The sequence below is a fragment of the Pristis pectinata genome, chromosome 14 (assembly GCF_009764475.1).
Source record: "Pristis pectinata isolate sPriPec2 chromosome 14, sPriPec2.1.pri, whole genome shotgun sequence".
Classification (NCBI taxonomy): Eukaryota; Metazoa; Chordata; class Chondrichthyes; order Rhinopristiformes; family Pristidae; genus Pristis; species Pristis pectinata.
Genome location: NC_067418.1, coordinates 48238610 through 48262781, shown reverse-complemented (window position 1 = coordinate 48262781; position 24172 = coordinate 48238610). Strand labels below are relative to the sequence as shown.

Below are 24172 nucleotides of genomic sequence, written 5' to 3'. Positions count from 1 at the left end.
TTCTTTTTAAAGGTACTTTTTAGTGTCTTTTCCGTGCCTTTTACATTTAGTGTCACAGCAAGGAAGACCATATAAAGGTATTATTGAAGGCTCTTTCGTTACCTGTAAGGTCACATCAATTATAACAAGATGGATGAGTTAATCACAGAACTGGAAATAAGTGGTTACCATTTAAAAGCCATTATAGAGACGTGGTTTTTTAGTGAACAAAGATGGGGATTAAATATTCCAGGAAACGTGACTTTTAGAAAGTCACAGAGGTACAGCATGGAAACAGGCCCTTCAGCCCACTGAGTCTGTGCTGACCATCGACCACCCATTTACACCAATCCTACATTATTCCAATTTTTTACTCTCCCCACATTCCCGACACCCCAGATCCCACCCCTCGCCCGCACACTCGGGGCAACGTACAGCGACCAATTAACCCACCAACCCGCACGTCTTTGGGATGTGGGAGGAAACCGGAGCCCCCAGGGGAAACCCACGCGGTCACAGTGGGAATGTGCAACAGCACCTGGGGTCAGGATTGAACCCGGGTCTCTGGGGCCGGGAGGCGGCAGATCCTACTCGCTGCACCACGCTGCCGCCCGAGAAGTGATGGGCGAGTAGAAAAGAGGCGTTGCTCTGATTGTAATGGATGTGATAAAGGCCATAGCGGGGAAGGATCGACGGAAGTCAAGATGTAGAATCGGTTTGGGGTGGAGCTAAGAGACAGAAAACATTGGTGGGGAAGCCCCAAAATGTCAGCTCTAACTTAGGGCTTAGCAAAAGTCAGCAACTTAAAGGCTCATGTAATCATGGAGGATTTAATTTACAGGTAAACCAAGCAAACCAACACAAGGGCTGGTTTTCCAGATCACTGTATGGGGGAAACCAATCAGGGAGCAGGCAATTTTAGATCTGGTATTGGGCAATGGAAAATGGGTAATTAATTTGGGGAAGAGTGATCATAATATGATAACAGTTTATATCAAGACTGAAAGTGATTTTGTTCACTCTGAAACCAGCATTTTAACTCTTATTAAGGCAAACTATAAGGCAACTGTGGTAGATTGCAAAACAGCAATGTCAGGTAAAGTAGCTTTGGCTAACACACATGGCCTACAACAAGTAGCTCTCTCTTTAGGGCACGGAATCCCAACAGGAGAAGTGGTCCGGCTGTGGCTATTGGCTAGTTATACAACAGTGTTAGATCAACAGAAAAATGTCACCAACATGAGCAGTAAATTGAGGATTGGGAAAAGTTTCAGGAAGGAAAGGAGGACCTAGAGATTAGTAATGGGAAGTGGGATCCAAGTATAATCTAGCAAGAAGCATAAAAACAGACTAAAATCATCTATAGATATGTAAAGAGTAATTGATCAGCAAAAAAATGAATGCAGGTCCCTTACAGACTGCGACAGGAGAAATTATACCAGAGAATAATGAAATTATGGAGAAATTAAACAAGTACTTTGTGACCGTCTCCACAGAAGGAAGGCTCGGAAAATCCCAAGGAAATAGTGAACAAGGCTAGCCGAAAGGAATTAGCAGTAATGCTGAAGGAAGTAACGGGACTTAAAGCCAATATATCCCTGGAAACCTGATGATCTGCATCCCAGGGTTTTGACTAAGAAATGGAGGGAGTGGATGCACTGCTTGCCATCTTCCAAAGATTCTAGAGTGGTTCCCACAGGTTGGAAGGTAGCAAACGTGACCTCTCTGTTTAACGAAGGGGAGAGGACAGAGGACTAGAGACCAGCTAGCCCGACACTGGTTGTAGGGGAAATGCTGGAATCTATCAAATGGTAACAGACTACTTACAGATTGGCAGTCAGGTCGGGCAGAGTCAATGAGGGTTTTTGAGAGGGAAATCACATTTGACAAATCTGCTGGAAGTTGTAGCTCACAGAATAGAGAAGGGAGGTCATGCTGATGTGGAGTTTTTAAAATTTAGAAAGCCTTGAGTACGGTGCCACACAAGCGATTATTGGAAGGGATGAGGGTGAGGGATTTAAGCAGCCAGTGGTGTAATCACTGGGATACTGTAATGATGAGGTAGCGTAATCTGTCAGCAGTGTAATCAGTCAGCAATGTAACTAGGGGTATTGTAATCAGGAGGTTCTATCATCAGCTGTCAATTTAATTGGGCAGCAATGTAATCAGATGGAGGTTTAATCCACCACAGTGTAATCGTGACAGTGGGGCAGGCGACAGTGTAATCAGCAGTACGATCCGGCTGCTATGGAATCAGGCAGCAATCAATCAGCAGTACAGGAGGCACCTGTGTAAACAGCAATACATACAGGCAGCAGTGCAATCTGGTCATGGTGTAATCAGTCAGCAGTGGAATCAGATGGGAGGTTAATCCAGCCACAGCAATAATTAGGTTATAGTGTAAACACAGCGGTGTAATGAGGCAGTAGTGAAATCAGCTGGCAGTATAATCAAGCAGAATTGAAATCAGGCAGCAATGCAATAAGGCAATGGTTTAATCAGACACCACTGTAATCAGGTGACCCTGTGATCTGTCAGCAGTGCAATCAGGAAAATCTGTAATCTGTCAACAGTGTAATCTGTCAGCAGCGTAATCAGGAAGATCTGCAATCTGTCAGCAGCGTAATCAGGAAGATTTGCAATCTGTCAGCAGCGTAATCTGTCAGCAGCGTAATCTGTCAGCAGCGTAATCAGGAAAATCTGTAATCTGTCAGCAGTGTAATCTGTCAGCAGCGTAATCAGGAAGATCTGCAATCTGTCAGCAGCGTAATCAGGAAGATTTGCAATCTGTCAGCAGCGTAATCTGTCAGCAGCGTAATCAGGAAGATCTGTAATCGGTCAGCAGCGTAATCTGTCAGCAGCGTAATCTGTCAGCAGCGTAATCAGGAAGATCTGCAATCTGTCAGCAGCGTAATCTGTCAGCAGCGTAATCAGGAAGATCTGTAATCTGTCAGCAGCGTAATCTGTCAGCAGTGTAATCTGTCAGCAGTGTAATCTGTCAGCAGTGTAATCTGTCAGCAGTGTAATCAGGAAGATCTGTAACCTGTCAGCAGCATAATCTGTCAGCAACGTATTCAGGAAGATCTGTAATTTGTCAACAGTGTAATTTGTCAGCAACGTATTTAGGAAGATCTGTAATCTGTCAGCAGTGTAATCAGGAAGATTTGTAATCTGTCAGCACTGTAATCAATTGTAAAAAAACAAACTGCTGGAGGTACTCAGTGGGTCAGGCAGCATCTGTGGAGACAAAGCGATGGGCGACGTTTCGGGTCGAGACCCTGCATCAGGTGTAGTCTGGCAGCACCATAACCAGACGGTAGCAGTTTAAGCAGCCAGCAGTGAAATTAGTCGGCATTGTAATCAGGTCACTGTCTGATCAGACTGCAGTGGAGTCAGGCAGATGTGTAATCCAGCAATATCATAATCAGCTGTCAATTTAATCAAGCAACTGTGTAATCAGGTGGCAATGCAATAAGGCAAAGGCGTAATCAAGTGGCTGTGCAATCAGGCGGCTGCGCAATCAATCAACAGCATCAGCCGTTGTCAGTTTACTGGGGAAAGAATGTAATCAGACCACCGCGTAATCAGACCACCGCATCACAGCCGTGAACTTAATCAGGCAGCAATGTAATCAGATGAGAGTTTGATCTGGTGACAGTGAAATCAAGTAACAGTGGGGTCAGGTGAAGTGTAATCAGGGGTCAATGTAATCCAGGGGCAGTGAAATCAGGCCACAGTGTAATCAGTGGGCGGGGTAATGGGAGCTCGGGGTGAGGTGAAGGCTCAGGGTAGGAGTTTAGTTGCGAGTGGGGTGGGGGAGTTTCCCACTGGGCTGGGTTGCGAGTCGGGGAGGTTTGGGCTTGTTCTGGAGCTGGGCCATGAAGACGATGACTCCAGGAGACAACAGGGCTGGGAATCCGTCGGGGGAAAGGAAGGGCCGGGGTGAAGCCGGAGCACAGACCGTCGGGGGCGAACACTCGGCGGAGAGCCTTGTGGGGGGTGCCGAGGGCGAGACTGTGGCGATCGGAGCCGGTGGCTGGTCAGGGCTGGGACTGTCGAGGACTAGCAGGGGTGCGGGGTGAAGTGGGGACAGGTTCAGAATGCTGTCGGAGGTGGAGGGTCTGGGGCGTAAATGTACCGGATGAAATGCTGTCCGGAATAGAGCGAGGTTCAGCTGGGGTCTGATTCGGGCAGGTCACGGTGTTAAGATCAGGTCAGATTGAGATGTTGGGCGAAGACTTGGTTGGAGCCAAGATCCGTGGGGACGGGATTTAACACTAGGTCAGGGCTGGGATGGAACTAGGTCGAAAGGGGAGCTCTCAAGCACTCTGCTTCCCCAAGCCGTCCTACCTCCTGGGGTCTATGGCTTCCCTTCACTCCCACCCCTCCCCACTGAGAACTTACAACTCTGTTAGAAACAGTGACACGAGAGGCAGAAGAGGCCGAAATCTGGAGCGAGAAACAACCTGCTGGAGGAACTCAGTGGGACGGGCAGCATCTGTGGAGGGAAAAGGTACTGATACAGGGTTTCAACCCAAAACATCGACAATTCCTCTTCCCCCCACACACACGGATTCTGCTCGACCCGCTAAGTTCCTCCAGTAGGTCAGAGACACAGGAGACCGCAGATGCTGGAACCTGGAGCAACGCACAAGATGCTGTTGGAACTCAGCGGGTCAGGCAGCATCTGTGGAGGGGGAAAAATAGACAGTCGACGTTTCGGGTCGAGAGTCCAGACGAAGGGTCTCGGCCTGAAACGTTGACTGTCCATTTTCCCCTCCACAGGTGCTGCCTGACCCGCTGAGTTCCCCAAATGTCTTGTGCCTTCCTCCAGTAGTTTGTTTGTTGCAAAAGAAAGGAAATGTTTTAACAATACCGGTTGAGGGACTGCTCCTTGCTCATGTGGAACCTTACGAAATATTAAAATCTTCTGAAAATGATAAAAACGCATAAAAAGACCTTCAGATCTCAGTACTGGTACCTTCAGCAACAGGGAGAGCAGAGGACCAGGGAGATGCTCACACGTTGATACAAAGAACCACACCTAGACGTCAGTCACACACACAAACCACCCTGTGACACCAGACATCTCAAGGAGCTGCTGGTGTTTCTAAAAGGCCAACAAACTAAGATTAAGGTTTTTGTTTCCCAACCTCTGGTCCATCTCTTCTGCCACCTACAGCTGAGGTCTCGCTGGAAGTGAGATAAGATCAGGGTCTTTATTCCCCTGGATGGATTTTGCTGCCTTCCCCATGCTGAATCCAGGGCTCGCGGCTGAGAGCTAAACAAAGAATCACTCCACGCATTCTTGCTTGGGCGGGCTCCCTGGTCACACGTAACCTGGTTTCACAGATGATCGCCTGCAGTTCGGGCAACCCTTGGTTCCACTGGCTTGTATGCATCTGGAGGGAAGGAGAGCGCGGGTGGTTAGAAGTGGTTTGTTGCGTACGATCCCTCGCAGGGGTTTCCGGTCAAGCTCCCTCATCCTCCCAAACGCGATCCTGGCCTGAATGGTCTTGGCCTGGAGTTTTCCCCTCAGATACACCCACGGAACCCCAAACTTCCCGAGGGGCTGCTGTCTCTGTTGGACTCAGCGTGCACCGAATCCCAGTGGGCAAGTGGGAGATCTCACTGAACGTCAGACCAGCTACAGGGTGGCACAGTGGTTAACACTGCTGCCTCACAGCACCAGGGACCCGGGTTCGATCCTGACCTCAGGTGCTGCCTGCAGGGAGTTTGCACGCCCTCCCTGCGACTGGGTGGGTTTCCTCCGGGTGCTCCCGGTTTCCTCCCATATCCCAACAATGTGCAGGTCGGTAGGTCAGAGTCACACAGCACAGAAACAGGCCCTTCAGCCCAACTCATCCATGCTGACCAAGGTCCCCATCTAAGCTAGGCCCATTTGCCTGCATTTGGCCCATATCCCTCTAAACCTTTCTTATTAATGTTGCTATCCAAGTGTCTTTTAAATGTTAATGTACCTGCCTCAACCACTTCCTCTGGCACCTCATTCCATACACTGACCACCCTCTGGGTGAAAGGGTTGCCCCTCGAGTTCCTATTAAATCTCTCCAGGCACGGTAGTGTAGCGGTTAGCGTGACGCTATTACAGCGCCAGCGACCCGGGTTCAATTCCCACCGCTGTCTGTAAGGAGTTTGTACGTTCTCCCCATGTGTCTGCGTGGGTTTCCTCCGGGTGCTCCGGTTTCCTCCCACATTCCAAAGACGTACGGGTTAGGAAGGTGTGGGCGTGCTGTGTTGGCACCAGAAGCGTGGCGACACTTGCGGGCTGCCCTCAGAACACTCTACGCAAAAGATGCATTTCACTGTGTGTTTCAATGTACACGTGACTAATAAAGATATCAAATCAAATCTCACCTTAAACCTCTGCCCTCTAGTTCTTGATTCCCCAACCCTGGGAAAAAGACTGTGTGCATTCACCCTGTCTGTGCCCATCATGATTTTACACACCTCTATAAGGTCACCCCTCAGTCCCCTACACTCCAATTCCCCCCAGTGTGTGGGTGAGCTCCACTGGACAAGGTTTACTCACTTCAGGTGGAAAAGGTGGGAACACGGCAGAGCTTGGAGCTGGGAGTTCTTGTCCCCAATTGACTCGCCGCACATTCCACAGTACAACTCCATGTCTTCCATGCACTCGTGGAACTTGACAACGTGGTCTCGGAGTTGCTGCTGGGAGCCCTTTGCTCGGTAAATGGTCTCGCACAGGCAGTGTGCCTTCAGCAGGAGGAGCTGGAGAGGGCACAGGACAACGGTGTCAGCGGAAACCAGCAGCGGTGTGCGCACAGACCGACGTGCAGCTGTGCTCAAAGATGCGCACAAACACAAACAGATACAAGTGCACACAGATGCAGACACAAAGTGAGCACAGACATACACAAATGTACACACAGACACCCAAGGACAGATGCGTGAAGACAAACACTCATGACACACACTGAAGCATATATACATTATATACTGTACACACACACTCACAGAAACAGAGGACTGCAGATGCTGAAATCTAGAAGAAAAACACTACTATACTGGAGGGACTCAGCAGGCCAGGCAGTATCCGTAGAGAAAAGCAGGCGGTCAACGTTTCGGGTCAGGACCCTTCTTCAGGACTGAAGATAGGAAAAGGGGGAAGCCCGATATATAGGAGGGAAAAGCAGAGCAGTGATAGGTGGACAGGAGAGGGGAGGCGGGGTGGGCACAGGGTGGTGATAGGTAGATGCAGGTAAGAGATGGTGATGGGCAGGTGCGGGGGAGGAGGGGAGAGCAGACCCACTGGGGGATGGGTCAAAGGTAAGGAGAGAGGGGGGGAAAAAAGGCTAGGAAAGGGAAGGAGAGAAGAGGCACGGTTGGGAGGGGGGTGCGGGGAAGGAGGGTGAGGATTACATAAAGTGGGGGAATTCAATGTTCATGCTGTTAGGCGGCAAGGTTCCAAGACGGAAAATGAGGTGCTGTTCCTCCAGCTTGTGCTTGGAATTCTCCCGGCAGTGGAGGAGGCTGAGAACTGACATATCAGTGATAGTGTGGGGGGGGGGAGCTGAAGTAACCGGCAACGGGGAGATGCAGGTCGCGGTTACAGACAGAGCACAGGTGTTCTGCGAAACGGTCGCCTGGTCTGCGTTTGGTCTCACCGGTGTGGAGGAGGCCACACTTGGAGCACCGAATGCTGTAGATGATATGAAGGGAGGTGCAGGTGAATCCCTGCCTTACATGAAAGGATTGTTTGGGTCCCTGGATGGTGGAGGTGGTGTTGGGGCAGGGACATGCACACGGATGGAAATGCAGGCACACAGATACGGACTCATACATTGCAGACACAGAGATGCACAGACACACCAACTTGCACACATATAAATAGTGACATATGCTCAAAGCACAGTGGTGTAGCCACTGGACACAGCTCCTCTTGCACAGTGAACCTCAGCTCCCTTTCCCACATGTCCTACAATCTGAATCACCACATGGATCTCACAGTCTCGGTCATGTTGCCCAGTTACAAGTCTCAGCCACACCCAAGGTCCCAGCCTGGTCCTAAAGGAACTCTCCGCCGACCAGTGATCGATGTGTCACAAGGTTCACATGGGCAGGGTCACATAGACACACCACACCCTCAGGTACAGCGGTGTGACCGTCCCCTGTTCACAGTCTGGGGAGCAAGCCACTGTTACACACTGGGTTACCACACAGACCGCCTCAGGATGGGTGACGGGACGTGGTCCCATCATAGTCACATGTCTGCTGCATATGATGTGTAGCAAATGGGCCTTTGACACCTCAGTCACCCTGGGAGGTCATGTGATGCTCCCACCACCCCGGTCATGTGATGCTCCCACCCAGCCCCCGGGTCACGCGGTGCTCCCACCCAGCCCCCGGGTCACGCGGTGCTCCACCCAGCCCCCGGGTCACGCGGTGCTCCACCCAGCCCCCGGGTCACGCGGTGCTCCACCCAGCCCCCGGGTCACGCGGTGCTCTGACACCCCCGGAGTTACAGAGCAAAGTTCTTGTTACTTCACCCCCACTACCTGTACACACGTTACTGCAGGATCTCCGTTCACCGTTGCTTCAGCTTTGCTCTGCGCTTCCACAGTCTCTATCGTTCCCGTCCTCACAGCAGTTTGTCAGGACCAGTCACAGCCCGAATTCCAAACCATTGCTTACCTTGTTTCCCACTCCTTCTGCCAGTTCTTCTGCCTTCTGCACAACCCCTAGACTCTAGATATAGAAAAAAATCAAAGGACAACTTTCACGAATGACGCGAAATGTAAATCTGGGACAATGGACTATGCGACTCCAAGAACAATGCTCGGGAGGAATGGTGGAGAACCGGGTAGTGTAATGAGAGGAGGAAATCGGGGTGAGTCAGTCGCAGAGTAATCCAAGGGGTGAGGTGCAAAGTAAACCTTGGAGTGGCACACATGGAGGGGAGGGGGGTGCGACAGAGAGCGGGGAATGGTGGAGGGGAGAGGGGAATGGTGGAGGGGAGGGCAAGGTGTAGGTGATGTGGATGGGGGGGGGGGGGTGGTGCGGTTTGACAGTGAGGATGTGGGCTGATGGGAAGTGGGTTGATGGTTGGACTTCGAAGGGTCCAGTGGGGGTGGGATGGTGGTGGATCCCAGTGTTTTGCCCCCGACTACTGCCTTGTCAGAGAGTTTGTGTGATCTGATTGGCCCCATAACCCCAAACCCCTGGAGCAGGCAGCGGGGAGATTTCGGGGTGCAGACTCTTGTGTAAAGCAGGGAAGCGCTCACTGCGCCTTGCATGGGGCTGCAGGACGCCTCCTCTCCCTGCCACCTCTGGCCCACCTCCCTGGTTACTGACGGACACAGCCACCCCCACCCCAGCAAGAGGACCCAGGAGTGCCAGCCACTGGGCACGTTTACTCTCTCCTACCTTGTCCACCTCCTTCTCAATCAGCCAACACTTGGCGATGCCCAACAGCACCTGGGCCTGGCCCACACGGTTACCGATATCCGTCATGATGTTCAGTGAGGACTCGTACCGGGGCAGAGCCTTCTGCAAAAGGAGGCAGGTGTCACCAACACTGGACGTCTCCGTCACACAGACCTGTGCCCACACTTCACTGAGAAACCACTGGGCACTGCTTGCTGTGTCTCACTTGGTGGCAGGTGTACATTTTATAATGTCTGTCTGATTAAAATCGGTGTGATTTTATAATGCTACGAAGTTCAGTAACATTTCTTGATGATATGGAAGGAGACCATTTGACCAGTCGATTCTTTGCAAGTTCAGAACAATCTCTTCCCCCCCACTAATATCCCCTGAAAAAATATTCACCTCACATTTAAAATAAGATTTCTTTATTACTTCTTTTGTAGATTATGATCTACAGGCTGCAGAGAGCTATTAAGTGGTTTGTACAAGTTAGGTGCAGAGAGGTGAAGTTTGAGTTACAGGCAGTAGAATGGTGTGAGTCAGGATGAGAGAATTATAGGCAAATTGCAGTCCAATCTACACAACCCCTGGACCATACACCAGTCCAACGTACACCCCCGAACCACAAACCAGTCCAACATACACCCCTTGGACCACACACCAGTCCAACGTACACCCCCTGAACCACACACCGGTCCAACGTACACCCCCTGAACCACACACCGGTCCAACGTACACCCCCTGAACCACACACCGGTCCAACGTACACCCCCTGGACCACACACCGGTCCAACGTACACCCCCTGGACCACACACCGGTCCAACGTACACCCCCTGGACCACACACCGGTCCAACGTACACCCCCTGGACACACACGTCACGTACACCCCCTGGACCACACCAGTCCAATAAACACAGCATGAGTTAGAGATAGAAGAGTGGTTATGAGTTACAGGAAGTAGGTGAGCTGGTGTCAGCGGGGAAGAGGGCATCAACTACAGGTAGCGAAGCAAGAGGGCGTCAGCTACAGGCAGCAGGGTGAGAGGGCGTCGGCTACAGGCAGCGGGGGGGGAGAGGGCGTCGGCTACAGGCAGCGGGGGGGAGAGGGCGTCGGCTACAGGCAGCGGGGGGAGAGGGCGTCGGCTACAGGCAGCGGGAGGGGGAGAGGGCGTGGGCTACAGGCAGCAGGGGGGAGGGTACACTGGTGGTACAGGCTACAACTCCAGGAAGAAAAGGTTTGTGTCAGTTACAACCTCAAGCGGTTGCAGGCAGTCTAAGGGCGAGCGGTAACTCATGGGCAGACAATGGTTTGTGACAAGTTACGTCTCTTACAGGCAAGCCCATAACTAACTGTAACGGACACACAGTGTTCTGTCTATGAACCTCAGCTAACAGAGTGCTTCGCATTCATGTTGTGCTGTATTCTGAGACGTGTGAGGTGTAAAGTCGATTGTGAAGTGCAGAGGGACGTCCGTGGTTTGGCATCAGACCCCACTGTACAAACAGCAACCCAGGGAGAGAGCTATGTCCTTACCTCGACATTGGAACGTTGCCGGTGGATGTCAGCAAAACACAACAGGCACAGGGCCTGGAGGGGCCGGTCTCGGTGCTGCAGGGCAATCTTCATCGATTCCTGAGGAGTGAAAAACACACATCACTCCAGTGTACAGACACCCCGGGCACACACACATCACTCCAGTGTACACACATTTCCTTCCCAATGGTGAATCCTCTGACAAGCCCCCCACTTACGTTTACCATTACTGAGAGTAGCTTTTTATTCCAGATCTACTTATGTTCTTGAATTGTAATTACCCATGGGAATTAAACTCCGCTCTCCATACCAAGTAGTTGTAGCCTCTGGCAATATCAAGGAAAGTAACCACCACATGTCTTTATTCTAAAACATCACACACACGTCCAACTCACCCAGACATCAGTAATGCACACTCATTATCCTCACAAACAGGATAATAGATAATGACATATCATTGTGACGGGCACATGCGTCTTGTGTTCACAGTGCTGTACACACGTGCACACACGCTCACATACATGTGCACACATTGAGCCACACACAAAGATGTGTGTACACGTACACTCTAACACACATCAAGGGCCCGATGTACTGTTATGACCTTATACTCTCTCAAGTTTTGTGCACATCAGTGTCGTACGTGTATTAATGTCACGCACAAGAACACTTGAATAAAACATGTCTGTCTCACACACGTCAATAAAAAACACACGGTATGGCAGACACAGATTCTCCTCAACTCATTTCTGCTACTTTTACCTCAGTCTACACCCCTTGATTTTAGTCCCTCTGTTTGGGGTGGAACAGGTCCTTCCTGGTCACCAGGCCCCTCATAATTTTATGCACCTCAATTAACCTTCCCCTCACTGCCCTCTGTTCCAAGCACCTCTCCTCACCGTTAACAATCTCCAGTCTGTCAACACCCTGGCGAATCTCTCCCCTGTGCGGTCACATCCTTCCTGTGATGTGGAGACCAGAACTGCACCCAGGCCGTTGTGGCCTTGTCTATGCACACTGCTCTGGTGTTAACCTCCCTGCTCATATACCATGCTTCAGCTAATAAAGGAAAGTTACCCTATCTGCTTTCCTAACCATGATATCTACCTGCCCCACTACCCTCAGGGATTGGAGGCTCCAATGCGCAGGATCAAAAGAGGCTGCAGAGGGTTGCAGACTCAGCCAGCTCCATCACAGGCACCACCCTCCCCGCCATCGAGGACATCTTCAAGAGGCGGTGCCTCAAGAAGGTGGCATCCATTACTTGAGGACCTTCACCACCCGGGACATGCCCTCATCTCGTTACTACCGTCAGGGAGGAGGTACAGGAGCCTGAAGACCCACACTCAACGTTTCGGGAACAGCATCTTCCCCTCCACCATCAGATTTCTGAACGGTCCATGAACGCCACCTCATTATTCCTCTTTTGCACTATTTATTTATTTTTGTAACTTATACAGTCATTTTTATGTCTTTACACTGTTCTGCTGCTGCAAAACAACAAATTTCATGACATACGTCAGTGATAATAAAGCTGATTCTGATTCGTGAACTTGCAGTCCACATTTCGGATGTCCCACCATTACTGGGTGTTCCCTTGGCTTGCTTTTCCTCACCAAATGCGGGGACCTCACACTCCTCTGGATGAGTTCCTTACCCATTCAGCACATCTCCCACCTCCACACTCATGTTTTGATCTCCCCCTAGCAACTCCCTTTCAGAAAGTTACAAAAACTTGAGATTTCCTCAATCATTACTCCTGGCATTTTTTCCATATACACTTTGCCTGCCTGATGCCCTTCAGAGTTTAACTCCGGTACCTTCCATGCCCCTGTATGCTTTCAGTAATATTAAGCTGTTGGAATTTGTTCTAAGCTTTCTTTCTTTGTGTTAATCTCCCAGGCTGTTGCTCGCCATCCATGGGGGTTTAGGAATTCCCCCTTCTCTGTAAATAAGAACATCTTTGGAAGATTTCGGTCCAGGACCAAGGATGGAGGAGAGTTTGAGTCCCTCTCTGACCACTGGAAGGAGCACTTAAAAGACCAACCCAACCGTGACTCTGTCGTTGAAGTGTCCTTGACTCCAGCCCAGTTCAGTCTCGCCACCACCCCAGACCAACAAGAAGTCAGAAAAACCGCAAGACTTCAGGAACAGATAATAACCCTGATGAAGTTCTAAAACTTGGTCGCAAGTCCACGGCCTCATCTCCCATTTCTGGGAAGAGGAGGCTATTCTGTTGGACCTCAGGGATGGTGTAATCGTGAACGTCTTTGGAAAGGAGGCCCGCTCGACTCTAGTGGCTATGGAGGGGCTCAGCCTGCTGCCTGCCACAGGGAGAGTTGTCAATGACCCTTCTCCCAGTGGCTGAAGAGCTGCTTCCTCACTCCATCCATCCAGACGTGACCTTCACTGTTCAACACCTTCCAAGAGAAAGGCAGGGAGCAGCACCGGTCACTATACAAGACCTTTTTTTTTGAACTTTAGCTCCGTCATTTGAGAGGGACCGTGGAACAGCCTCCTCGTATCTGGCCGCCCGCAGAAATCCACCTCCATCTTACATCGTGGCTTGCAAGGCACGACCTCAACCAACAGGCCCACGATAGACCCAGGCTGGGTGCAGACTGATGCCAGCAGCCCCATCTTCCTCACTGCACCTCGGCTGCAACGAGCGTCCCGCAGGACAGGTGCTGATCCACAGGACGGATCCCACGTTGCTTCCAGTCCGGAACCAAGCTCACTCCGACGTCTGACGTCACGGGTGACGCCCCTGTATACGTGCGTTTACAGGTCGGCTTCTGCTGACACATTTACTGGTTTAGTACTGTCACACGGACCGAGGTACAGAGAAAAGCTTTTGTTTTGCGTGCCATCCAGACAGATCATGTGTACCATGCAGAACATCCAGACAGATGGGACACAAAGCCATACACAAGTATATTGAGGTAGTAAAAAGGAAACAGAATATAGTGCTACAGTTACAGAGAAAGTGCAGTGCAGGCAGTCAAATAAAGTGCAAGGGCCACGACGAAGTAGAATGTGAGATCAAGAGTTTATCTTTTGGTGTGCGAGAGAGTCTAATAACGGAGGGGTAGAAGCTGTCCTTGAGCCTGGTGGTATGTGCTTTCAGGCTTTTGTACCTTCTGCCAGACAGGAGAGGGGAGAAGAGAGAATGGCCGGGGTGGGGGGGGGGGGGGGTCCTTGCTTATGTCGGCTGCTTTCCCAACACAAGGATGAGCCTTACACTCACTATCCACATGGACCTCCGCCAACCTGCCCACACCGAGAATAGCTCCTGGCGAGATCAGGAAGACAGGGACCACTTCCCAATATCTCCTGAAGGCAGAGTTGAAATGCACCACCGCCTCCAGTCAACCAACACAGCCCTGGGTCAGTCCATTGAGGAGAAAGCCTATTTGGAGCTTTAGTGCCAAGTTTATGGTCTACTGGGTGACAATGATCCCTGCCCTCCTCCATACCTACAGCAGGGCACCTCAGAGCACTGGAGAGGTACCACCAACCCTGTCTCTGCACAATCCTCCGTCCTCCGGAGGAATCAGTGAACCAGCGCCGGCGGCCTCCGCTAGACCCACGACCCCAGTATTGAGATGCTGCTTACACTCATTCCCACGTCCGATGCCGGACTCCCAACACACCCTACTCCAGGCTCTGTCACCTGGCAGACAAGAGGAAGAGATCCAAGGACATGTTCAGAGGCTCCTTGAAGAAATGCAACATCCTCAGCGACTCCTGGGAATCTCTTGTCCCCTGACCGCTCAGAGCAGAGGATGGGATTGGGAAACTCCAGGCCAGGCATCAGGAGCGCACAAAGCCCAGTGGAAGAGGTGGAAGGAGTGCACCACCTCACAAACAGCCCACCTCTCTCCCCTCTCCTCCCCCCCAACCCCTGCTCCGTCTGTGGAAGAGTCTGTGGTCCCCACATCAGCCACCTCAGAAGGCACACAACTCATGCAGAAATGAATCAGCCGCAGTCCCCAAGGACTGTCCAAGAAGGAAACAGTGTCCTGTCACACCAGCGGAAATATCCACACCACCCAGTTAACAGGAGGAAGTTGCAGGAACATCCCCTTCTTTGATGACAGTGAGGTCCAGCACACAAGTAAAGCAACTCTGACATCCTTGTTCAGCCAGAAGTGTCAAGTGGACGGTCCAGCTCACTTCCTCCTGAGATTCCTGCCGTCACGGGACCCGGTCTCCAGCTGTTTCATTCACTCCACATGACATCAATAAACAGCCGAGAGCACTGGATGCAGCAGAGGTGATGGGAGGAGGCAACATCCCAGCTGTAGTACTGAAGACCTGTGCTTCAGAACTTGCTGTGTCTCTAGCCAAGCTGTTCCAGTAGAATTATAACACTGGCAATTCACAATTTATTAACAATTTAAGAATGTAGGTGGCATGGTTAGTCAGTCTGTGGATGACACCGAAACTGGTGGTGTAGTGGACAGTGAGGAAGGTTGTCAAGGTTGCAATGGGGTCTGGATCAACTGGGAAAGTGGGCAAAGAAATGGCAGATGGAATTTAACTCGGACAAGTGAGTTGAGATACATTTTGAGGCGTTAAACCAGGGCAGGACATATGCAGTGAATGGCAGGACCCTGGGGAGTGTTGCTGAACGGAAGGACTTAGTGATATTTCATGCCCACTCTTCACCCTACTACTTTCTTCTCTGTAACCTCCCCCTACACCTTTACACCCCCCGAAGGCCTCCTGTTTTCAGTTCTCTATACCTGACACGCTCAGTCTCCCTCGACAGTTCCATGGACTTGCTGTCCATACCTTTCACCCTATGAGAACACTTTGTCCCTGAACTCCCATTGTTTCACCTTTAAATGATTCCCATTGTCAGAAACAGACTTGCCTGCAATCAGCTGCTCCCCGTCAACTTTAGCCAGGTCATGCCTTATTCTATTGAGATCGGCCTTCCCCAAATCAGGACCTTAATTTCCAGGCCACCCTTATCCTTCACAGAGTTATGGTCACTACTTCCAAAATGCTCTCCCACTGACACCAACACTTGCCTGGCTTCATTTCCTGAGATTAGGTCCAGTAATGCCCTCCTCCTGGACTATCTATGTACTGGGTCAAGAGCACTCCTAAGCACTTTTACAATTCCGCCTCCTCCAGGCCTTTCACACTAAGGTTGATGTGAGAGTGTGCAGGGCTAGTATGTGTATGTGTGGTTAACACGTGGCTATGCAAAATTATTGTGAGATTCTGTGGGGATAATATGTGAGTGTGTGGTTTGGCTGTGTGTGGTTACTGTACAAGTGTGTCTGGCGTGGGTGTCGGGTCAGTGTGAGTGGCGTGGGTGTCGGGGTGGGGTGTGGGTGCTGGAGCAGGGCATGGTGTAGGTGTCAGGGTGTGGAGTGGGTGTCCTGTCAGGGTGGATACAGGTGTTGGGGTGGAGCGCAGGAGTGGGGTGCAGGCATTGGGGTGGGGCAGGAGAGTGGGGTGCTGGTGTTGGATGTGGGTGTTGGGTGGGGGTGCGGGTGTCAGGGTGGGTGCTGGGTGTAGGTGTCGGGGCAGGCTGCAGGTGTTGGATGCTGGTGTTGGATGTAGGTGTCAGGGTGGGGTGTTGGCTGTAGGTGTCAGGGTGGGGTGTTGGCTGTAGGTGTCAGGGTGGGGTGTTGGCTGTAGGTGTCAAGGCGGGGCACAGATGTTGGATACTGGTGTTGGGTGTAGGTGTCAGGGTGGGTTGTTGGGTGTGGGTGTCGACTGTAGGTGTCGAGGCAGGGCACAAATGTTGGATACTGGTGTTGGGTGTAGGTGTCAGGGTGGGGTGCGGGAACGCGAGCGGACCACGGTGTATCAGGCCCTTGTGTACAAACACCAAGCCGCCCCTGGAGGGAGGTGGCTAAAGCCCGCCTCACCACCCCAAGGACTTGGCCAGTCACCCACCCCCAGCCCATGTCCCACCAGCCATGGGACCCCCTTCCCTAACCCTGACCCCCAGCCCATGTCGCACCAGCCATGGGACCCCCTTCCCTTACCCCAGCCCCCAGCCCATCAGCTGTGGGACCCCTTTCCCTAACCCTGACCCCCAGGCCATATCCCATCAGCCGTGCGACCCCCCTCCCCTCACCGCCAGCCCACATCCCACCAGCCATGGAACCCTCACCCCACCCCCCCCAGCCGTGCGACCCCCCTCCCCTCACCACCAGCCCACATCCCACCAGCCGTGGGACCCCCCTCCCCTCACCCCACCCCACCCCAGATCCCATCAACCGTGGGACCCTCACACCCCCTCCACCCACATCCCACCAGCCGTGGGACCCCCCTCCCCTCACCCCACCCCACATCCCATCAACCGTGGGACCCTCACACCCCCTCCACCCACATCCCACCAGCCGTGCGACCCCCCCTCCCCTCATCACCAGCCCACATCCCACCAGCCGTGGGACCCCCCTCACCCCACCCCCCCAGCCCATATCCCACCAGCCGTGGGACCCCCCTCACCCCACCCCCCCAGCCCATATCCCATCAACCGTGGGACCCTCACACCCCCTCCACCCACATCCCACCAGCCGTGGGACCCCCCCTCCCCTCACCCCACCCCACATCCCATCAACCGTGGGACCCTCACACCCCCTCCACCCACATCCCACCAGCCGTGGGACCCCCCTCCCCTCCCCCCACCCCACATCCCATCAACCGTGGGACCCTCACACCCCCTCCACCCACATCCCACCAGCCGTGCGACCCCCCCTCCCCTCATCACCAGCCCACATCCCACCAGCCGTGGGACCCCCCTCACCCCACCCCCCCAGCCCATATCCCACCAGCCGTGGGACCCCCCCTCACCCCACCCCCCCAGCCCATATCCCATCAACCGTGGGACCCTCACACCCCCTCCACCCACATCCCACCAGCCGTGCGACCCCCCTCCCCTCACCACCAGCCCACATCCCACCAGCCGTGGGACCCCCCTCACCCCACCCCCCCAGCCCATATCCCATCAACCGTGGGACCCTCACACCCCCTCCACCCACATCCCACCAGCCGTGGGACCCCCCCTCCCCTCACCCCGACCCCCAGCCCACATCCCATCAACCGTGGGACCCTCACACCCCCTCCACCCACATCCCACCAGCCGTGGGACCCCCCTCCCCTCACCCCACCCCACATCCCATCAACCGTGGGACCCTCACACCCCCTCCACCCACATCCCACCAGCCGTGGGACCCTCACACCCCCTCCACCCACATCCCACCAGCCGTGGGACCCCCCCTCCCCTCACCCCGACCCCCAGCCCACGTCCCACCAGCCGTGGGGCCCTTCCCCTCCCCTCCCCTCCCCGGTCAGCGGCCTCACCTCGCAGCAATCCATGGCGTCGTCCAGGCGGCCGAGCTTGCGGTAGGCGCTCGCCATGTGGTACTGACTCATGGCGCGGTACTTGAGGCTCCAGCCCTTGCCGTAGTCGGCGACCAGCTCGGCCGCCTTGCAGGGGAAGAAGAGCGCCTTCTCGTAGTCCTTCAGCTGGACGTAGAAGCCGCCCAGGCTGCAGCACACCCGGCACTCCAGCATCTTGTCGTCGTTGCCGTGGGCGTAGCGCAGGGCCTTCTCGAAGCACTCCAGCGCCTTCTGGAAGCAGCTGAGGCCCAGGTAGGCGTTGCCCATGCTGAGGCAGACCTGCCCGTTGAGCTGCAGGCCCAGCGGGCCGCCCTGCGCGCCCAGGCACGTCCGGCAGTAGGACACGGCCTTGGCGAACTCGCACAGCTTCTCGTTGCTGCGGGCCAGGTTGAGGTAGGACTCGGTCACGTAGTCCGAGGCGCCGAGGCGGCGGGCGGCCTCGGTCTGCGCCAGCGCCAGCCTCAGCATGTCGCCGTACCTGCCCATCTCCGAGTGCGCGGTGATCAGGCAGCCGAGCACCCGGAACCTCCCCGCCAGGTCGCTGCTCTTCAGCAGCACCTGGTTCCACACCTCCAGCGCCCGGGCCGTCTCGTTGGACTGGTAGAGCCGCAGGCCCTTCTCGATCTGCTGCTTGGTCTGGTCCTGGCCCATGGCCATGGGGTGGCACACGGCGGGGCAGGGGCAGCGGGCAGGGGACAAGCCGGCCTCTTGAGGAGGCCCGGGGTGGGGGTGAGACGAGGCAGGGGCGCCGCTGAAACCCGATCAAGCTGGGCGGCCCGGGGGAGGAGGGGAGGCCGGGCTGGGTCGGGCCGGGCTGCAGCTGTCGGTGTCCTTCGCCGGGGCAGCGGGGGGTGGGTGCAGGCAGCGCCGTCCGTCTGTCTGTCAAGAGCGGTAGGGAGAGTGGCTGCGGGGGGGGGGCAGTGGTGTCAGGGCCGAACCCGGAGTGAATCCTTCCCACCCCCCCATCCCCCCCCCCACCCACCCCAATCTCCCTCCCCCCCATCTCCCTCCCCCCCCCACCCCCAATCTCCCTCCCCCCCCATCTCCCTCCCCCACCCCCATCTCCCTCCCCCCATCTCCCTCCCCACCCCCAATCTCCCTCCCCCCATCTCCCTCTCCCACCCCACCCCATCTCCCTCTCCCACCCCACCCCATCTCCCTCTCCCACCCCACCCCCATCTCCCTCTCCCACCCCCTGTCTCTCCCTCTCCCACCCCCCATCTCTCCCTCTCCCTCTCCCCCCCGTCTCCCTACGCCCCCATCTCCCTACCCCCCCATCTCCTCTCCCCCCCCCACCACCTCCCTCTCCCCCACCCCACCCCACCCCAGGTCCCTCTCCATCCCCCCCTCCCCGCCCCATCCTCCCCCCGCCTCTCCCTCTCCCCACCCCATCCTCCCCCCGCCTCTCCCTCTCCCCACCCCATCCTCCCCCCGCCTCATCCTCCCCCCGCCTCTCCCTCTCCCCGCCCCATCCTCCCCCCGCCTCTCCCTCTCCCCGCCCCATCCTCCCCCCGCCTCTCCCTCTCCCCGCCCCATCCTCCCCCCGCCTCTCCCTCTCCCCGCCCCATCCTCCCCCCCGTCTCTCCCTCTCCCCACCTCTGTCTCTCTCCATCCCCCGTCTCTCCCTCTCCACCCTGTCTCCCTCTCCCCATGACTCGCCCCACCACCCCCAATGACTCCCCTCCCCCCCCTCCCCCCGAGTGACCCTCGCACGGTCAATTTCACTGAGTGACTCTCTTCTGATGAACCCAAGTCCCCCTATTCAGTCCACCTCTCAGACTCAAGAGCCTGAGTGTACAAGTGTGGGACACACTGTCACATACAGTTTAAACGTGCTTAGATTGAATAGAAAGCAAGGGAATTGTTTAAATCTCCCCGAATGAACAATTTTATGTCTGCTCTTTCCATATTAGACCACAGGGAGGTTGGGAAGGACACCTCTGACCCATGGAATGCACATCCTGCCCCGTGGGAACCCAGGACCCGCCTCGTCCCAGACAGCCGCAGGTGGAGGAAGCATGGTCTGCTGGAGGTTGGGGTCAGGCCCCGCGCTTTTGGAGCTCGGGCAACAGCTGACTCCCACAGGGCTGAGTGCTTTGTGCACAGCACATTTTGGGATGGTCACCCGGCAGCTGATGAGAAACAGGCAACAGCAGAAAGGCAGCAGACCCTGAAGGGTATCTTGCTGTCTGATTGATGTTCAGTTCTGAATGCTGATTGGGGGGGGGGGGGGGGGGAGGAAGAGGGCTTCCCTGGGAAGCTGGAATTGAGGCCAGAGCAGTGTGGGTGTCTCAGTGAGGCAGGAGAAAGGTCAACCAGTGACAGGAGACCCCATCGTTAAGGGAGCGGACGACTGGTTCTGCAGTGGCAGACGAGCTCAGGGTGGTAGGTTACCCCCTGGTGCCAGGGTCAAGAGTATCACTGTAGAAACGCCCAGAGGGGAGAGGTGAACAGCCAAAGGTCGTGGTCCATTTTGGTATCAACAACATCAGTGCCTGTGAGGAGAGAAACAGGAGGATAGTGGAGATGTGTGTGTGTGTGTGGCTGGACGAGAGAGCAGGAGGGGGGCTTTATATCCCTGGGGTACCGGGACCAGTTCTGGGGAAGGGGCAACAAACAAGGCGCTGGAGGGACTCAGCGGGTCAGGCGGCATCTGTGGAGGGAAGTGGGCAGTCGACGTTGTGAGTCAAGACCCTTCAACTGGACTGAAAGGTACGGGGGGGATAGGCGGTGTAAAGAGGTAGAGGGATAGAGCTGGCAAGCAATAGGTGGATACAGGAAGGGTGAGTGGAAGTAGCAGGAGACTGGGAGGTGATGGGTGGAGGCCACAGAGGGCTTAAAATGATGGAATCTGAGAGGAAGATGGAGCATGGAATCAAGTGAGGAAGGGCAGATGGGAACAGCAGGGGGAGGGGACCCAGTGTGTGGGTGACGGGCAGGTGGAGTGGTTGGAAGAGGGGAAAGAGACAGGGTGATGGGAGTCTGGGGTGCGTGTAGGAAGAACTGGGTAGATCAGGGGGAGAGAGAAAGGGGACAGAGGGGAGAGTGGGTAACCTGAGACTGTTCATGCCATTAGAGATGGGGGAACGGGTGGGGGGAACCGTAGACGGGAGATAAGTGCACCCCCACAGAACTGGAACCAGTTGCCTCAAGGGGAGGTACAGTAGTGCTGTGCGGGTGGGGGGGGGGGAGAGTTTAAACTAATTTGGCAGGGGAATAGGAACAGGAAGGTGGTGTTAAAGGTCAATGGAAGGGTGCAAAAAAAGATTGGAAGAAATAGATAGCACCAGAATAAGCGACAGAAATCTTTTAATCAGAACTAGACTGAGGAGTGTGCAAAATGTCAAGGTAGGTTTGCAGTAAGTGTACATAAAGACAAGAAGTGCATGAAGCAAGGTTGGTGAACACCAGGTGCAACTAACCACATGGGATGAGGATGTCATGGGAATAGCAGAGACCTCGCTAAAACGGATAGGGATGGGTGCTAAATATTCCTGGATACCTAACAGGGAAGAAAGAATGCGGCAGTATTGACTGGGGAGGATTGATTAGGGAGGGCGTCCTGGAATGGTCAAGGACAGAATCTCTCCGTTTGGTTGGGAAACAGAGGAGAGTTTACTCCACTGGGCTGTTGTGTCAGCCACAATTAGTGGGAAGGACGGTGAGGAACAAGTCTGTAGGGAAATGCAGAGTGGTGTGAAGCCAAGAGCAGTGATAATGGGGGACTTTGGCATCAAATATAGATATGTTCAGGAGAACGTTCTTGATAAGCGTTTGAAATGTGGTCACTGTTCCTCTCTCCACAGATGCTAGCTGACCTGCTGACTGTTTCCAGCATTTCCTGTTTTTATTTCAGGCTTCTGGCATCGGCGGTAAATGCTGGAGACACTGTGTCATACCACTGACTTACTCAAAGTGGCTTCATGAGCAAAAGATGGAATTGACGTTGAGCCAAGTTTATCCCAGTTTACGCAAGAGAGGGTGTCCATTGACTGAATACAAGATCACTCCAGCACAGTGCTGTGAGCCACTCATTGCCACGGTGCTATTCCAAAGGACAATACTCCAATCCCACTTTCCCCACTCCCTTTAACGTCCCACCAGTCTGATCCCACTCTCCTCCTCCACTTCAGTCTTCCTCTGGCTATCCAGTCAGATAGAGCGGCTGGTCTGTGGAATGACCCAGCACCCTGTGGATCTGCCACAGGCTTCAGGTCCAGAGTAGATCCACCGCAGTACATTAGGTAGGTTGGCCTGGGTTACCTGCTTCAGGAGATTTGGTATGTCACCAAATACTCAAACTAACTTCTACAGATGCACTGTTGAAAATATCCTGACGGGTTGCATCACTGCCTGGTACGGCATTTCCAATGCACAGGAATACAAGAGGCTGCAGAGAGCAGTGGACACAGCCCAGTCCATCACGGGCACAGCCCTCCCCACCACTGACAGCATCTACAGGATGCCAAGCCTCAAGGCAGCAGCATCTATCATCAAGGATCCCCACCATCTGGGTCATGCCCTCTCCTCACTGCTACCGTCAGGCAGGAGGTACAGAAGCCTGAAGTCCCACACCACCAGGTTCAGGAACAGCTACTTTCCCTACAACCATCAGGTTCTTGAACCGACCTGCAAAACCCTAACCCTACCTCAGCAACGGGACACTATGGACCTCCTCTTGCACTGCCACGGACTTGTCTCTGGTTGTTTTTTGCACTAATGTCCTGTTTTGCACAGTCCTTTTTTTCACTTTGTGGTATAACTTATATTTCTGTGCATTGTCTGAACCTACATGCCTGTGATGCTGCTTCAAGCAAGTTTTTCATTGTACCTATACCTCATTGTACTCGTGCACGTGACAATAAACTCGACAACACTCATTATCATGATAAATGCTTTATAAACACATTCGTTCCGCATCCACAGGTCTGTAAGTCTGTCGGAAAACCCCAGTATTACTGTGTGCTGTCTGATACAAGCACAAATAGCTTCATCTCATTGATACTTGGTTACTGTAGATTTTTTTTCTAGCTGGTTACATAAATGTAGTTTTAATGATTTGAAGCCCAATGATTAAATATATTCCACAAGGGGTTAGATACTGCTCTCAGGGCAAGAGAGATCAAGGAACATGGGGGAAAAAGCTGGAACAGGGCACTGAGTTTGGATGATCAGTCATAATCACATTGAATGGTGGAGCAGGCTTGAAGGACTAGGTGGCCAACTCCTGCTACATCTTTATCTGGTGGGCACTTCCTCAAGTCTTTGCCCAAGTTCAGTAGTCTGACATCAAGCTGTTTACCTTGCACAGTGAGGTATGGCCCAGGAACACGTGGCTCCCATCCCCTCTTCAGCCTTGTCCCAAAGTAGACGGGAGAGCTGATTCCCAGAGAGCAAGGTAAGAGTGACTGCCCTGGACGTCCAGGCAGCAACTGAATGTGGCATCAGGCGCCTCTATGTAACTGAAATCCATGAGAAACCACTGGGGGAAGGAGTCATGAACCAGCATGAAAGACTGGTCACAGCAGCTATCATGGCCCAGAGCACTGCCACAAGCTCTGTACTCGCATGGTTGCCATGGAGATTTTTCTAGCTAGTTTTTTAAAGGAGTATCTATGGCCTAATCTTTTCAACCTCTGTACTAATGCTGGAAGGAAGATCATTGATGAAAATCATTTACTATCAGTGTCCAGTTCCACTTGTATCCTCAGCTAATGAAGCAGTTCAAGCCCACTGCAGGACCTTGAAACATTCAGGGTTGGCTGGGTAATAAGAACTGGAGCAAGCAGCAGCCATCAACAAGAGTATCTCACCTCTTATCCTTGATGCTGACTGGCAATGCTACTGTCGAATCCTCACCCTGGAAGGGTTTGGGA

General features: G+C 53.7%; 1 protein-coding gene and 1 long non-coding RNA gene across 4 annotated transcripts; one reads left to right on the top strand and one right to left on the bottom strand.

The window, feature by feature from the left end:
* rapsn (receptor-associated protein of the synapse, 43kD) lies at positions 1–19129 on the bottom strand. The gene is made up of 6 exons (XM_052029100.1): positions 18258–19129; positions 10926–11024; positions 9388–9510; positions 8656–8709; positions 6533–6732; positions 1–5381 (listed from the first exon to the last, which is right to left on the bottom strand). Exons 1-6 carry the CDS (start codon positions 18951–18953, stop codon positions 5309–5311), a joined length of 1245 nt encoding a protein of 414 aa, XP_051885060.1. The 5' UTR covers positions 18954–19129; the 3' UTR covers positions 1–5308.
* On the top strand, positions 18429–23213 carry LOC127577682 (uncharacterized). 3 transcript variants are annotated; one of them, XR_007957417.1, is made up of 3 exons: positions 18429–18548; positions 20210–20473; positions 22103–23213. It is a non-coding gene; the product is annotated as an uncharacterized LOC127577682 (long non-coding RNA). The 3 variants fall into 3 exon arrangements; XR_007957419.1 differs by having other exon boundaries at positions 22153–23212; XR_007957418.1 differs by lacking the exon at positions 18429–18548 and adding an exon at positions 18558–18689.
* Positions 23214–24172: the final 959 nt, after the last annotated feature.

Coding starts and splice junctions, on each gene's coding strand:
- rapsn (XM_052029100.1), bottom strand. CDS start 18,953: ATGGCCATGGGCCAGGACCAGACCAAGCAGCAGATCGAGAAGGGCCTG. Junction 8,710..9,387: donor TTGAGAAGGAGGTGGACAAG/GTAGGAGAGAGT, acceptor TTCTATATCTAG/AGTCTAGGGGTTGTGCAGAA. Junction 6,733..8,655: donor CAGAAGGAGTGGGAAACAAG/GTAAGCAATGGT, acceptor TGCCCTCTCCAG/CTCCTCCTGCTGAAGGCACA.